Raw genomic sequence first — 16,042 nt, 5'->3', positions numbered from 1 at the left:
CCCCTATGGGCAAGCTCAGAGAGAATTCTTTCTGGTCCCTTCCAACCTCAGGACTCCACCATCCTGTTAAACCTAAGCAGCAGAGTCTTTTGGCAGTCTTGCCAGCACTGGGAGACACAGGCTGGGACTTGGAGCCCCTTTTGTTTCCTGGGTGTAAGGAAGGGTAGCCCTCATGGAGATCACGAGGCCCTCCTGGCCTCATCCCCTTCTGTGTAAAGGCTGACCCAGTCAGGTGATTGTCACGTACAGAGTGCTGAACAGGCAGCAGAGACCGAGGAACACGTTTGTCGTACAGAACTCTGTGTGGGATTCTTGGTGAGGACCTCGGAAACATGTGAGCCTAGAGTGCCGTGTGCTTACCCTGGGCCCCCAGTAGCAGGGACTGGAGGAGGGCCAGGCTAGCTACAGGAAGCATAGTCTGAGGGGATGGACAAGGATGAGGGTAAAACTGGGAAACAGGAGCAGAGAGACCATCCAAGGCGGGGGGACACCCAGGCATCGCAGTCCATGCAGGCCAAGAGCCAACAGCCAGGAATTAGTGACCAGTCCAGCAGTTGGCACCAGAAAGGGGACAGCCGTGAGGCAGGGGCAGGAGCTGCTGGAGAGGCATGGGGAGAAAGTGATGGCATTGGCATGGATTGGAAATAGTTTCTGTATTGTGTGCCTTCTCCATACCAGGTGCCCGTTGCGGTGGTGCCTGTCATAAGCAGGGGTACCAGTGAGCAAAACCAGAGCTGGCTCTGCTCTTAAGGGACTTACTTTCTAGAAATGGGAGTTATTAAACATCCAGTTTTAACTGTGATCAATGCTACAAAGGGAATGGCAGTGCGCCGGGAAGTCTCTGCCAGTGTGGAGGGAGGGATGGTGATCAGGGAGGGCTTCTTGGAGGAAGTGCCATTTACAGGATGAATGGGAACTAACTAGGGGAGAGGACCATTTCAGCCCAAGGGAACAACATACACAGAGCTTTGGAGTGGGAAGACAGAAATGTCAGGAACTTAGTGGAGACCAGTGTGGCAGGAGCCTGGAGGGCAAGGAAGAGGAGAAGCAGGAAGGAGGCTGAGGGGCTGGGACGGGAAGAATTATGTCCTTACAGACTGCTTCAGGGTTTTGGTCTTTATTCTAAGAGCAAGGAGAAATTATTGAAGGGCTTGAGGCCGGCCAGAGACTAGCTTGGATACATATTTTGAAATGCTCACCGTGGCTGCTGTGTGGAGAATGGATTCCAGCAGACTGGACAGGCTGTAGTAAGGGTAGCCATGAGATCAGCACAGCAAGCCACGGAGGTGATGGGGGTGCAGAAAGGGCAGGGAGGATAATGGACACCTTTGGGAGAGGGAATAAATGCAGAGAACAGAACTGGAAACATTTGTTGGCATGTTATGGGTTCTGTGACCTGTTCACATCGGACTCCCAGAAACACCTGATCCCGGGACTGAACGGGTCTCATGAGGCTGTCCAGCCCAGGCTGGGATGGGCAGCAGCAGGAATCAGTGGTTTGATAACCAGCTTGAAAAATCAAATAAAATGAAGAAAGCAGAATAGAATGGAATCAAAAGAGTGGAGTACAATGCATTTGTTAAGGGTATTGTTTCATGAAAATGTTTTACAGATGTGTGTGTTCAGGTGCATGTTGTAATGGGACATATTTCTGACAGTGGGCTCCAGACTAAATGTCTGAAAACTAACTTTATCTGACCCACCCACTGGAGAAAGGAAAGGGGTGAGAAGGTAGCACAGAATTCTCCCCGAGGGCTTCTCCTCAGGGGGCCTTTCCCAGGGTTTCCAGAGTACGAGGACTGCGTGCCCTCCTTCTGTGACACCGCGTGGTGTGCAGAGCGCTGGGCTTGTGCTAGGTCCTCAGCAGGCCTCGGAGCGGTGCCACGTCATGCCTGGATGGCCACCTGTGGGGTTTAAGGCACCAATGCCCGCAGGGAGGGCAGCATCCCACCACCTCTTGCCTTTCAGAAACAGCATTGCGGCTTCTGCTGTCTGCGCCTTCAACCTCAGCGCCATCTCCCAGGCTTTTAATGGCCCATTTCGCTACCAGGAGAACCCCAGGGCTGCCTGGCTCCCCATCGCTAACCCCATCCCCAACTTCCAGGTACAGCTTCTCCTCCCCGTTCCCTCTCCTCACAGAACAGCTTTCCCTAGATAACCAGCCCCCAGCTGATTCCCAGCTGCTTGGTGCAAACCCCGACCCATCCGTGCTGGTCTGCACCCATCTGTGGGGTCTTCGAAGATTCCCTAACACGGTGGAGTGAGAGCGGGAGAGTGGGTGGCACGCAGAGCAAGGGAGCATGCTCTGAGCGATCTCTGAATGTGACTTCACACCTCCAGGGAGACTCAATGTAAGGAACTAGGGGAGCACTCACAAGCTGTCTGGTCAGAACTGGGGGATTTTTAGCTGGAGTTTGCTTGCAGTCTACCCAGCCTGGGTACTATTTCCTGGAGAGTCTGAGTGCCAGGAGTGGTCAAGGCCCAGCCATGGGTGATGGAAACATCCCTAGTGCTATGATGGAGAAGAGGAAAGAGCCATGAGGCAAAGGAAGCTACTGATGGTTAACTTTGGAATCCATCCAACTTCCTGCCCACCAGGCAGTATGGAGTATGGGAAGACCTCAAGTTTTACAGTGGGATCATTCTGATGGATGGGTCAAGTCACCCAACCTCCCAGAGTCTCTTTACCCTTATCTGGTACTAGGGATAACACTCTCAACCTCAAAGATAAGTGCAAGGATTAAACACGCACCTGACAGGATGCTGCATGAATGGTAGCTGCCCTCCAGCTCACTTTGGAAAGCACAAGAACTGGGAGCTGGTAGGAACACAGGATGGGGAAGGCAGGTTGTGGCCCAACATGGGGGAGGAGCACCTACAGAAACAGTAGAAAATCTCAGGACACTTGATATCCACACTCAAACGATTCATTTTTCGATAACCCAGCCCCTTTTTCATCCTCCGCCCCCCACCCCTTCACTGTCCCTCGCAGGTCCCTCCTCCGCATCTTCCCAGCCTCATTTCCCTTAGTTCTCAAGGAAGAGGCATCTCTCCTCGCAGGAAGGGGTTGCAGGGAACGGAGGGAGGATATCAGGGTGGGGGTGGCGGGGCCGGGATCGGGTAATCACGACCTGCCCGTGGCCACCTGGGTTATGATAAGGAAGGACAGGGGACGGGGCGGCCCGTCGGCTGGGCCCGCGTGACCCCCACGCCCTCCCCGCTGTAGTGCGGCACCCTGCCAGAGGTGGGCCCCAATGAGAACCTGACGGAGCGCAGCCTGCAGGACGCCCAGCGCCTGTTCCTGATGAGCGAGGCTGTGCAGCCGGTGACCCCCGAGCCCTGTGTCACCCAGGACAGCGTGCGCTTCTCACACCTCGTGGTGGACCTGGTGCAGGCCAAGGACACGCTCTACCACGTGCTCTACATCGGCACGGGTGAGCCCTCGGCGCGCGACCCGGCCCCGGGTTGGGAGGTGGTTGAAGGGCGAGGCCGGGGCTGGGCCTTCAAGGCCCCTTCTTCTGGCCCCTCCAGAGTCAGGCACCATCCTGAAGGCCCTGTCCACCGCGAGCCGCAGCCTCCGCGGCTGCTACCTGGAAGAGCTGCACGTCCTTCCCCCCGGGCGCCGCGAGCCCCTGCGCAGCCTGCGCATCCTTCACAGCGCGCGCGCTCTCTTCGTGGGGCTGAGCGACGGCGTGCTGCGGGTCCCGCTGGAGAGGTGCGCCGCCTACCGCAGCCAGGGGTAAGCCAGGGGTAAGCCGGGGCCGGGGAGTGGGGGAGGTGTTGCAGGGCGGGTGCACGGGCCAGCCCTGGCCCTGGCCCTGGCCCTGGCCCTCTCCAGGCTTACACCCTGCCTGCCAGTCACACCTCGGAGGTGGCTCTGGAGAGGCAGAGCCTGGGGTGGCTTCCTGACCCCGTCTCCAGTTGTTTGCCTTTGGACAAGTTACTTAACCTCACTGAACCTTGCTTCCCGGGTCATAAAATATCCGCAGGCTTTTTGTAAAGGTTAATTGGACTAGTCTGCATGTACCACTTATCACTGCCTGGGGGAGGTGTGTGCTTTCCCAAATGAGGGTGGCTGCTCTATTCCTTGTGTCAACCCCACAGCTCGGGCCTGTCAGCCGTCTCTAGCTTCCTTGATTTATTCTCAGCCCCTTTAATCCAGAGAAAGGTCTTTATCTTTGAAACCGCGGGACTTACTACCCAGATGTGTGGGGAGATCAGAGAGGACTCTCTCTCTCTGAGTCAGCATCAGATTTTGCTTTGCTTCCTTCGTGACTTAGAAGAGACAGAGAGGCCTGGCTTGGGTGGGGTGGGGATGAGGAGCCATGTGGAGCTGTTGGTTGTATTTGCTTCCCAACTGCTTCTGGGACCTTAGCTTCAAGTGGATTCACGAATTTGGCAATAACGGCACTGGCATTTCAGGGGAAAAACAAAAACCCATTCCAAAGCCAAATGGAAATGTATCTCTGATTCCTACCATGTGAAGCTCCCCCTGAGCTGTGCCCCTTCATTTTTGAGATAAATCAAAAGCTGTCTTAGCTGGCACAGCTGCAGCCACGTGGGCTCCTATGGCCTTTGCAACCCAGAAGCTTCCTGGCAGCGCCCGTCTGTCCTCGAGATCTGAGAGACACATGGTACCCCTGCTCCAGCCCCTGTGGGATGTGCCAGGAGCTGAGCAGAGGGCCGGACGCCTGGGGAGGAGGCTGGATGGTCACGGGGTGGCAGCCAGGGAAGAAGAAAGGGAGAGCAGATACTCAGGCTCCCCTCGGCCCCAACCCCTGGCTCCAGCCGCAAAACACCTGACATTTACTAAGCCCTATAGTGCTCAAAGCACTTTGCAGGACTGTGGATGTGGGAGAAGGGAGACAAGATGAAATGGGCCCAGGACACTCTCATTTCCCCCAGCGCTGTGGATATCTGGACCTGTAGCGGACGTGTGGGGAGGGACAGTGGGGCATCGTAAGCGGGGCTCCCATGGCAGAATTGGGCTTCTCCCTCAGCTCCATCATCTCCTAGCTACACGATCCCGAGCAAGCTACTTCACCTTTCGAGGTTTCTCCTCAGGGGAAAATAGGAGGAAACTGTGATGGAGCAAATGATAGTTCATTCTGGCGGAGATATTGTAAGGACTGAGAATTCCATTCAGGAAGTGCTCATGCATGGTAGCTGGTGTTCTTATTCCCTTCTTATTTCCACAAATGCATGGCGGGGCCCTGCAGCCTCCTGGGCTCTCTGGGGCCTCAGCACCTGTGACTCTGGGTTCAGGCAGCACTGCTTGGCACGAATCACAGGCTCTCTGCTGACGGCGTTGCCCCCGTACCTTGTGTTCTGCTTTAACTCTTGTGTTGTTATTAAACTTTTCACGTGTGTCTTGTCGCTTAGGAGCTGGTAAACCTTTGAAGGCAAACCCACTACTGTCCCAGTAGTTTTTAGACTTCACCAGGGGGCCACGTCCAGCCCAAGGCACAAAGTGGCCTTGCACACATGACTGATCCGTCAGCTCATTGATCATATGACCTGAGAGGAGGTTGGTGCGGGAGAGGAGTGGGGAAGGGGACCCAGGCCAACTGGGAACTCCAAGGGAGGATTGGATCTGAACCTTCGCCTGTGGGCACTGAAGTGGTCTTTGAGCCGGGGAGGGGAGTGATAGGCAGCGTGAATAGGTGTTTGACAAAGATCAATCAGACAGTGGTGAGTGGCATTGTCAAGGGGACAGACGGTTGGCCAGCGTGAGCTAGTGTGGCTCTGGGCCAGATATGAGGGTCTGCAGGGGAACCAGGGGAAGGAAAACGCCAGGACATTGCCCCACTCACGTGACGCTGCAGAGAAGGGACAGGGAGGTTGCATCCCGTGGCCGGGTGGAACAGCAAGGTAGAACAAGGTCAGTTTGGAATCTGATACTTTCACCCTCTTTGGATTCCTGAATTTGGGATAAGAGTGCTTGACATGTACAGTGAGAAGTTGCTGTAAGGCTCTAGGTAGATCTGAAAATGTGAGGTCTCATGATCACGAAGTTAATAAAATGACCAGAGTGAGGCCCTATAGTCACCAACCTTGTGCACCCTGGAGTCTGGAAGCCAACTGTCACACTATATCTGAATTTGTGCTGTTGGGAGCAGGTTGTCACAGGGTTTTAGGTTTTACTGTGTCCTAGCGTAGATATTTCATGCTTTTTTACCTCATTCCTTCCAAAGCTGGCAGGAGGATGAGGGTGGATTGGCAGAGGACTTTTCAGGCCCCCTCCACTGCCCAGAATCCAGGGGCTTGTCTCCAGCCCCTCCTTTGGCTCAGGCAAATCCGCAGCCCCATGGGGCATACCCAGGACCCTGGCCTGGCCAGAGAGAGATGGGGGCCCACAAGAGGCGGGGCAGAGGAAATGAGCTGTTGACAGGCTCTGCAAAGCAAGTGTTTTATGTGTGAACCGCCTCCTCCCTCCTTTCAGCATGCCTTTCATGCCACACTGGAGGGGGCGTGGGGGTGTCTACACCGGCTGGCTCAGGAGGGTGGCTTAGAGAGTCTCCTTCCAACCTCACTCCCTATAGGAAATCTGGGTTTTCCTCCTTGGCCATCTGAAATGATGGCCACTTGCTCCCAGTCTCCACCTTGGACAGCTCCCGCTGTGAGACTAGCGCTACCCCGTGCTGGAATCCGCCTGCTCTTCAACTTACACCATCCTTCTCTATCCTGCCTCCCAGCCCATGGAATGAACCTGTTCCCTTTTGTAATGGCTGCTTGAGACACTGCAGTAAAGAAGACATGGTGATATATTATTGGTCTAATGGCCACTTTTATGAAAAGAACTCTCAACTGATACCCATTTTTAAAGGCAGACACGCTTTAATTCTCTCCTTGGAGCTTTAATTTTGTTAAGAATATTCCCTGCTCTGTAAGCTTTGGAGTGGTCTTGGGCCAAAAGCAATGAATGTGGCCAGGAAGAGAGCTTGAATATTGGCTCTGGGGGAGTCATGTAAGCCCCGTCAGGCGGCCAGGACCAGGGGAGGGCAGAGCAGGCGTGTCTGTGGACAATCTGGTCTCTTTCTTGTCTGGGAGAACTGAGAGCCGGCTGAGAGGGTGAGGGACCCCGAGTCAGGTTGCTGGGGCCAGTCTGGGCTTTTCTTCCCTCCCTTCTTGTTCTGTCATGGATTGGAAAGACAAGGCACTTGGTCTCTTGGCTTGGGAACCCTGACCAACATGGCCCCGGAACAACAATGCTCCACCATGCTGTTCCTGAGAATCACCTGGGGAGTGTTTAAAAGCTTCCAGTGGCTGGGCCAACGTTGGTCCCTAATGCCCAGAGATAGGTGGGTTTTTTATTTTGTTTGCTGAAGCTTTTTAAAAGATCCCTAGGAGTTTCCAATTTGCAGTCAAAACTGGGAACAATTCTTCTAGAACTGGCTAGACCGTAGATGAAAGAAGTAGCATGAGGCAAAATTGCATTCCTCAAGAATCATCTGCTTTTATCTTGTACAAACTGATTCAAATTTTCTGCTCTTCTCCATTTTTCTCTACTGACAGACATTAGTTTCTGTTGAATAGAATTTTATTTATTATTATTATTCATCCCTAGTCAAGGCTCTCTTTTATTTAATTTGTGTTGCTTCTGAAGTGCCCTAATCAGCTGGTTCTGGAGTTTGATTCTGCCTTCTGAGACCTGACGGAAATACCCTCAGGAGTGTGGGCTTCAGTGAGTTCTGATGGGCTGGATTTGCTAGCAGCAAGTTTGGTCCATGCGTCAGCCAGAGAGCAGAATCTCGAAACCACATGTTGCTGGGACTACTTTGCCTATGTACGGTATCTAGTCTCATGGTGTCTAGTTTGATGCATTCTGCTGGTGAAACACCCCCGCATCAAACCAGTGGCCCCAAATGAAAATACAAACACACTTATATTTGACAATTTACACAAATTGTCCTTGAGTCAATAAAATGGAAACAGATTCTTGAGTAACAGTTGAGCATTCTGGATTCCCGGGCAGGCCATGGTGTGCTTGCTGGGGTCCAGTATGGGCCTCACCCACTGAAGCCCCAGGCATCACCCCCCTTAAATGAGGTCACGGGCTGCCTGAGCAAGGGGCAGCATCTTCAGCTGCCTCTGGCAACAAGGGGAAGCCCCACCCCCTGCTTGGTGAGCTCTATCATATAACCTCATTTGTCTTTGGAACCTGACATGGTCCATTGAACTCCACTGAAAATAAAGAACTCACCTGACGGGAGACTCTCCCTGAAGCTTCGAGAGGAAAGAAAGATTCTATCCTGGAGACACCAAAAGGAGAAAACCCTTGACTCCTTCATAGATTCCTTTCACCCTTGACATCCTTGGCCCCTTTGGCCCATCAAAAATCCCTCTGCAGAGTCACATCATGGTGTGGACTCCCCCACCTCCCTTTACCTGAAGCCTATTCTGCTTCCTGGCCTCCAGTTTCTGCCCCCACTCCCAGTGCTCTCTCTAGACCCTGTCTTGCAGGCCCACTGCTGGGGAGCAGCCAGGTCTGGTAAAAGGGGTGGAATTTGGGAAAGGGAGGCAGAAGGGACCCAGAATCCCCTAGGGTTGGCATGGGTCCATCCCGGCAGAGGGTACTTCCTTCAGGCTCCAGAATCTGATACTCCGTTTACTTAGCAATGAATAGCCAATCCTGATTCCATAATTTCCATACTCTTTTTTCCCCTCCTTGAAATCTTACTAGTAGAGATTTAATTGTTTTAAAAGTTTTATTTGTTTATTTAGTTTTAGTAATCTCCACACCCAAGGTAGAGCTCAAATGAGATCTAGCTCAAATGAGACCATGAGATCAAGCATAACACACCCTTCTTACTGACAAGCCAGGCACCCCCAACATTAACTTGTCGTTGTTGTTGTTAAAAACTGCAAAGGATGGGACGCCTGGGTGGCTCAGTCGGTTAAATGTCTGTCTTCAGCTCAGGTCATGATCCCAGGGTCCTGGGATCAAGTCCCACCTCAGGGTCCTTGCTCAGCAGGGAGTCTGCTTCTCCCTCTGCCGGCTTCTCTCCTTGCTTGTGTGCTGCCTCTCTCTCTCTCCCTTTCTCTCTGACAAATACATAAATAAAACCTTTAAAAGAAAAACTATCAAGGATACAATGAATACATCTGAAGGAGAAAGGGAAGAGAGGAGCCCTAGAACGTGAGAAGTGGAGGCATCCGGGACATTCATTGGTGTGTGAACCATTACCTTCTCTAGGTCATTGCAGGTAGACCAGCCCTGAGAGCCCAGGAAAGGGGACATGAGCCATGTGATCCCTCTCTTGGCAGCCTGCGCTCATTCTCATGATGCTGACGCACTAGACTCTGGTTCCTGCCGCTGAGCAGCACAGGCATGTGGGTACCCAGGAGGGGACATGCCTTGGTGTTCCCTGACCCTATGCCTGTGGCTTGAGGCATGGGGCTAGGTTCCCTCAGTGGGTGAAGTCAGACACAGCCTCCAGCTGGGAGGCAGGAGCGTGGTGGAAGAATCATGGTCAAGAAGTCTGGGATCCTAGAAAGAAGAAGAAGAAGAAGAAGTCTAGGCTCTAGCCTCAGCTTTGCCATGTGTAATTCATGTGATCTAGGTGACACTCCTCTTCCCTCTCTGTGACTGTCTCTTCCTTTATACAGTGAAAATGTGGTGCTGTGGATCCCAGTAATTCTCACCTTGGCTCCCATTAGAATCACATAGGAGTTTTTAAAACCTCCTCCCTCCTCCCTGGACATTTTTGTATGGACGGGGCAGGTGTTGGTGTTTTCTAAAAGCTTCTTTCGTGATTCTAGTGTGCAACCAGGGCTGAGAACCCTGAGCCAGACCATCCCTCATCCATCACTCATGTTTTACGGTGCTATCATCATAGTGTCTGGTGGAGAGGCACAGCACTGCTGCCTTGGATTTCTGTTCCCCTTATCTTCTCCTGTGGGCCTAGATGGGGAGCACGGGCACCCAGGCTTGGGGAAGGCAAGGTTAAGTGTGTGGGCCCTGGAAGGCAAGGGTTTGAGTCCTTGTTCAGCTCTCTGGGTTTCCTCCATATAACATGGGGATAATAACAGTACCTCCTGCATTGGGTTGTTGAGTTAAATTAACTCATGCTCATAAAGTGTTTAAAATTATTCCTGACACACAGAAGGTGTTCAGTGAGCTAGTTATTACTGTGGAAGGCAACTGGATGGATCAGGGCACCCAGAGGGGAGTGGCTAGGTGTGTTCATGGGATACAGGTGAGGCTGGGAGGCCAGCAGGCTTGAGTCTCAGGACCTCTGTCTGGCAGGGCGTGCCTGGGGGCACGGGACCCATACTGCGGCTGGGACGGGAAGCAGCAACGTTGCAGCACACTTGAGGACAGCTCCAACATGAGCCTCTGGACCCAGAACATAACAGCGTGTCCTGTGAGAACCCTCTCATGCTCCCCACCTGGGACCTCTCCCCCCAATTCATGCTGTGACTCTCCATCAGTATCCCCGTGTCCCCTGGGACCTGGTATCTTCCTTCTCCCTGCCTCCTTTGACCCCCTGATGTGTATCTGCAGGTGCGAAATGTGACTCGGGATGGGGGCTTTGGCCAGTGGTCACCATGGCAACCATGCGAGCACTTGGATGGGGACAATTCAGGCTCTTGCCTTTGTCGGGCCCGAGCCTGTGACTCCCCCCGACCCCGCTGTGGGGGCCGAGACTGCCTGGGGCCAGCCATCCACATTGCCAACTGTTCCAGGTATGTGAAGATACCTGGATGGTGGCTGCCTTGGACTGGGAAAGGGGCTGGGGTGGAATAGAGGAAATGGGGCATCCCCAGACAGGTGTTCCCACAAAGGGGCAGAAACCACTTCAGAGCCATGCAGGGAACTGGAGAGGTGGCTAAAATACAAGCACTCCACTCTAGTGGGAAAGAAGTCTCTGCCTTGTGGGGGCTCTTGATACAAACAGGAAGGCTGGACCGGCCCAGGAGTCACAGATCATGGCCTCAATAAGCCTTGCTGTTCCAAACATGAGGGATAGCATGGGATGGTGGTACAGTAGGCAGAGCTGGTGCCCATCCTGGATTGCCATCCTCTATAAGTATGACCCTGGATTCTCTTAAAATAATTCAATTCTCTACACATGTATTGACTGAACTGTCAAAACAACCTCATGGGGTAGGAATACAATCATTATCCTTACTTTAAAGATAAGAGTTTTATGAGGCACAGACATTTTCAGTAACTTGCCTAGGCTCATACAGCCAGGAAGTGATACAGCCAAAACTTGAAAATTGGAGTCAAAGTAGACAACAGTGAGTGGTGTCTGAGATTGGAGCAAAGCATGGGATGTTGGAGAACAGAGGAGAGAGCGTGGCATTGAGTGCAAGGGTTGGGCAACCCAGAAAGATGAAACAAAGTTTGCATATTGAAAAGGCAAATGGAGCCTTTTCTAGAGAATGTGTCCTTTGGCCCCACTAGTATCTCCAGGCCCTGGGTCCTATCTCTATGCCCTTAGCCCTGGAAAAAGGCCCTCAACACATGTTTGAGGAATGAATGAACACAGGAACGAATAAATAAGTCTGCCGGAGCCGACCTGGCTAGGAGCTGCCATTTCCCAGGATCACTGTCTAATAACAATATAAAATCCACCTGCCCAGATATAGATAGATCTGAGTAGTTAGAAGTCGGAGGGTCATCTGTTCCTGTCCCCTCTGACCCCACCAGGAATGGGGCGTGGACCCCGTGGTCCTCGTGGGCCCTATGCAGCACGTCCTGTGGGATCGGATTCCAGGTCCGCCAGCGAAGTTGCAGCAACCCCGCGCCCCGCCACGGCGGCCGCATCTGCGTGGGCAAGAGCCGGGAGGAGCGGTGAGCGAGCGTGTGGCCAGAGGTTTTGGAGGCAAGCTAGCCCTGCAGTCCCAGACTTGCCCGGCCCCCTAGGAAGTGGCCTGGATTCTTCGAGTGAGCCAGTGGACTCTTGTCCTTCTCAGGCTTGCACTCCTAGTGACCTCTTGTTAGGGAAGGGGGTGCCTGCTCCCTAGTGCGATGACTGCTCCCCCCACACACCCTTCCCCTCAGGTTCTGTAACGAAAACACGCCTTGCCCGGTGCCCATCTTCTGGGCGTCATGGGGCTCCTGGAACAAGTGCAGCAACAACTGTGGGGGCGGCGTGCAATCGCGGCGACGGTCGTGTGAGAACGGCAACTCCTGCCCTGGCTGTGGCGTGGTGAGGCCCAGTCAAGGACCTGCCCCCAGGGAAGGGTGGGGGGAGGCGGGGCCGCAGGGCAGGCCTGGGGCTGCAGGTCCACCAGACAGCGCCCGCTCCCATGCCCAAGGAATTCAAGACGTGCAACCCCGAGGGCTGCCCAGAAGTGAGGCGCAACACGCCGTGGACACCGTGGCTGCCGGTGAACGTGACTCAGGGTGGGGCGCGGCAGGAGCAGCGCTTCCGCTTCACGTGCCGCGCGCCCCTGCCCGACCCCCACGGCCTGCAGTTTGGCAGGAGGAGGACAGAGACCAGAACCTGCCCAGCGGACGGCTCGGGAGCCTGTGACACCGACGGTACAGCGTCGCGCCCCACTCCCTCCCAGGCCCAGAGCGCTGGCGCGGGACTGGGGGAGGCCAGAGTCGGACAGAGAGCAGGGAGGTGGATCGCGTGGCTTGGAAGGAGCCGGGAGGCCTATGGGGCGGGAGTGGGGCCGTGGGGTGTGTTCCTCACTGAGGCCAGTCTCCCCACCCGTGCCCCACCCAGCCCTGGTGGAGGATCTCCTACGCAGCGGGGGCACCTCCCCGCACTCGGTGAGCGGTGGCTGGGCCGCGTGGGGCCCCTGGTCGTCCTGCTCCCGGGACTGCGAGCTGGGCTTCCGCGTCCGCAAGAGAACGTGCACGAACCCGGAGCCCCGCAACGGAGGCCTGCCGTGTGTAGGCGACGCAGCCGAGTACCAGGACTGTAACCCCCAGGCTTGTCCAGGTGACCCTGGGCTCAGGGAGCCCCCATTTGGGAGACCCATATGACCTGGCTCATACCCAGATGACCTCTTCTTTTTGCCAACTCTGTAGAATGGGCCCTAGAGCAAGTCTGTGGCCTGACCACAGACCTCTTCTCCCTCAGAGGGGGGTCCTTTCCTCATCTTCCCTGTCACTTTTTTCTCTCCCCTAACGGGTTAGCCAGATTAGAGGCTAGATTTGCAGTGGGGTTGGTTTTTGATGTCGCCTCTGCATCCTGCATTTCCCCCTGCACCCCTGAGGAGGAAGGGACAGTCCCTAAAAATGGGCAGGGGGTGGGGGTGCAGGTGATGGGGTCAGGGTGGTCCAGGGCAGAGTGGCCTAACTTGGGATAAGGTAGAAGTCTGTCTTGGGTCCCGCCTGCACCTGCAGCCCCCTTCACACACCCCATCCCCTTGTAGTGCGTGGTGCCTGGTCCTGCTGGACCTCATGGTCCCCATGCTCAGCCTCCTGTGGCGGAGGCCACTACCAACGCACAAGGTCCTGCACCAGCCCCGCGCCCTCCCCAGGCGAGGACATCTGTCTTGGTCTGCACACAGAGGAGGCACTGTGTGCGACACAGGCTTGCCCAGGTATTAAGAACATTGGGCCAGGGCTGGGGAGCCCCTTGGATCCCTCTGATCAACCTCAGGGGGGCCCAGGTCGGTTAAACTCAAGCCAGCCTGCAACCCACAGAAGGCTGGTCCCCGTGGTCTGAGTGGAGCGCATGCACTGAGGATGGAGCCCAGAGCCGCAGCCGGCACTGTGAAGAGCTGGTCCCAGGGCCCAGCACCTGTGCCGGAAACAGCAGCCAGAGCCGTCCCTGCCCCTACAGCGAGATTCCTGGTAGGCCCTGAAGCCAGAGGCTTTACCCCAGCCCTTCCCACCCTGAGCTCCCAGCCTCCTTCCCCATCTAAAGAACCTTAGCAGGTCTCAGATGGAACACCAGGGTGGGCAGTGCGCCTGCTTGGGGCTGTTGCCCTTTCTCTAGTGAATGGGCTAACCCCTCTTAGAGACAGCGTCTGAGTGGGGACAGAGTGGAATGAAGGCCTCCAGACCATGTCCCATGGCTCAGCGCTGACCCAGGGGTCCTCCTAGAGATATCCCTCACCCCAGCGGGAGCCTTGTCTCCTACCTACACCAACCCCCCTCTTCGCTTGTCTTCTCACAGTGATCCTGCCTGCCTCTAGCACGGAGGAGGCCACCGGCTGTGGAGGTAAAAGGAACCTGCCCCACTTCATGACACTTTCTTTCCACCTCTTCTCCCCAAAGAGGAGACCAGCTCTACTCTGAAATCTGGAGTCACTCCACTTCCTGCTCCAGAGAGACAAACCTGCTCTGGACCGTGTATGGGGGGTCTGAGAGGTTCCATCTCTGCCCCCCAACTAAGGAGGCAGTTACCAAACCTGTATGCAGGAAGAGTCACCCAGCTCCACCCCCTCTGGTGGCCTCCTCTTATCTCAACCACAGGTGTCCTGTGAGAGAGGCCCCTGGTGGCAGAGTGCCCAGCTTTCCTGTTTTCAGTGGCTCTGGCCTCAAAACCCTTTCCTTTATGTCTCAGAGCCTCTTCTTGGGAGGCAGTCAGGAGTGGAGTCTCTCCTCTTCACAGTGGGCCTACCCTTACCACTTGCTTCTTCCTCTCCCAGGGTTCAGTCTCATCCACCTGGTAGCCACAGGTGTCTCCTGCTTCCTGGGCTCCGGGCTGCTGACCTTGGCAGTGTACCTGTCCTGCCAGCACTGCCAACGGCAGTCCCAGGAATCCACACTCGTCCACCCCGCCACCCCCAACCACCTGCACTACAAGGGTGGGGGCACCCCCAAGAATGAGAAGTACACGCCCATGGAGTTCAAGGTGGGAGCCTTCATACAGAGGCTGTGGGGTGAAGGGTGTCTGGGTTCTGGCCCTGAGTTGGGCTGAACTGGGCTGGGCACTGGGGAGGGCGCCCTGGTGGTGTGAACTGTGTCAGCGGCCAGAATGTTTTTTCACTGCCTGGTGCCTGATCCCCTTGCCCTGGCCTGTCCCCTTTCCCCATCTCTCGCTTACCCTTTCCTCTCTGGTTCCTTCCTTCTTCCACAGACCCTGAACAAAAATAACCTGATCCCCGATGACAGAGCCAATTTCTACCCTTTGCAGCAGACCAATGTGTACACAACCACCTACTATCCCAGCCCGCTGAACAAACACAGCTTCCGGCCCGAGGCCTCGCCTGGACAACGGTGCTTCCCCAACAGCTGATAACACTGTTCTGGGGACCTGGGCTCCTCGCCTTCTTGAGACACAGAACAGGTGGAAATGGGACGGCGGAGCCAGTTTGGTTTTCTCCTTCTGCACTAGGCCAAGAACTTGCTGCCTTGCCTTCGGGGGTCCCATCCGACTTCAAAGAGCTCTGGCTGGTGGTGACCATGGGAGAGAGGGCTGGCACATGGCTGCACTTCCAGCTCAGCCCAGGTCTCTCATGGCCTCCTTGCGACCCACTACCGTGCTGATCTCCCCTGCCGTGTCTGGGCTGTGGACCTACTGGGCATGTGAGTTGCTGGAGAGTGGAGATGGCAGGACAGCAGACTTTTAGGTTTGGGCTGGAAATGAGGCTCACATGGCCCCCATGGGCCGAAGCTGTCCCTCTCTGGCTGGCCCCAGGAAGGGCCTAGCCTCCACCCTGATTATCTCTGAGAGGAACTAAGCAAATGGTCCCAGAAGCTGCGGATTCTCTGCCCAGGGCTGGGCCACTGTGGTGCTGCCCCAGTGTGACCTGGGGACCAAGGCTGGCCCAGGTTGTCCACCTTTGCCTAGCAGTCTGTGCTTTGCCCAGGAGACATCCCTCCTCTGGTCAGAGGCAGTGAGGGCTGGGGACTGAAGATCGATCTTTGCTAAGAAGCCCTTTAATCTGGGCTGGCGCAGGCCTCAGCTTTGCCCTCAGAATTCAGGAAATGTGGTCCGAGAGAAAGGGAGGCAGGAGTCCACCCTCTGTGCCACTATGGAGACTGTCTTCGATTGTTGCTCGGTAGAGCTGTTGGCTGAGACCTGCCTGGGAGTCTCTGCTGGCCCTTCGTCTTTTCAGGAACACACACACACACACACACACACACACACACACACACACACACAAACGTATGCACACACTC

The 16,042-nt window shown here is 55.1% G+C and overlaps 1 protein-coding gene across 1 annotated transcript in view; it reads left to right on the top strand.

Annotated features, from left to right (window-relative positions):
* Nucleotides 1-15,998, top strand: part of LOC111155094 (semaphorin-5B-like) — a 45,961-nt gene extending 29,963 nt beyond the window's left edge. The window contains exons 9-22 of the mRNA XM_022515145.1: nucleotides 1,969-2,104; nucleotides 3,227-3,434; nucleotides 3,532-3,739; nucleotides 10,250-10,367; nucleotides 10,508-10,689; nucleotides 11,660-11,803; nucleotides 12,014-12,161; nucleotides 12,271-12,496; nucleotides 12,687-12,905; nucleotides 13,342-13,512; nucleotides 13,616-13,765; nucleotides 14,091-14,135; nucleotides 14,566-14,771; nucleotides 14,997-15,998. Of these exons, the coding sequence (XP_022370853.1) occupies nucleotides 1,969-2,104; nucleotides 3,227-3,434; nucleotides 3,532-3,739; nucleotides 10,250-10,367; nucleotides 10,508-10,689; nucleotides 11,660-11,803; nucleotides 12,014-12,161; nucleotides 12,271-12,496; nucleotides 12,687-12,905; nucleotides 13,342-13,512; nucleotides 13,616-13,765; nucleotides 14,091-14,135; nucleotides 14,566-14,771; nucleotides 14,997-15,155 (2,320 nt within the window). The 3' untranslated portion in view covers nucleotides 15,156-15,998. The remainder of the gene's footprint in view (nucleotides 1-1,968; nucleotides 2,105-3,226; nucleotides 3,435-3,531; nucleotides 3,740-10,249; nucleotides 10,368-10,507; nucleotides 10,690-11,659; nucleotides 11,804-12,013; nucleotides 12,162-12,270; nucleotides 12,497-12,686; nucleotides 12,906-13,341; nucleotides 13,513-13,615; nucleotides 13,766-14,090; nucleotides 14,136-14,565; nucleotides 14,772-14,996) is intronic.
* The last annotated feature ends 44 nt before the right edge of the window (nucleotides 15,999-16,042 follow it).

This window comes from Enhydra lutris, unplaced genomic scaffold, assembly GCF_002288905.1.
Source record: "Enhydra lutris kenyoni isolate GAN:26980312 unplaced genomic scaffold, ASM228890v2 scaffoldscaffold39, whole genome shotgun sequence".
NCBI classification, from domain to species: domain Eukaryota; kingdom Metazoa; phylum Chordata; class Mammalia; order Carnivora; family Mustelidae; genus Enhydra; species Enhydra lutris.
Note: the sequence above shows the minus strand (reverse complement) of the source record. Positions and strands in the feature narration are given on the sequence as shown.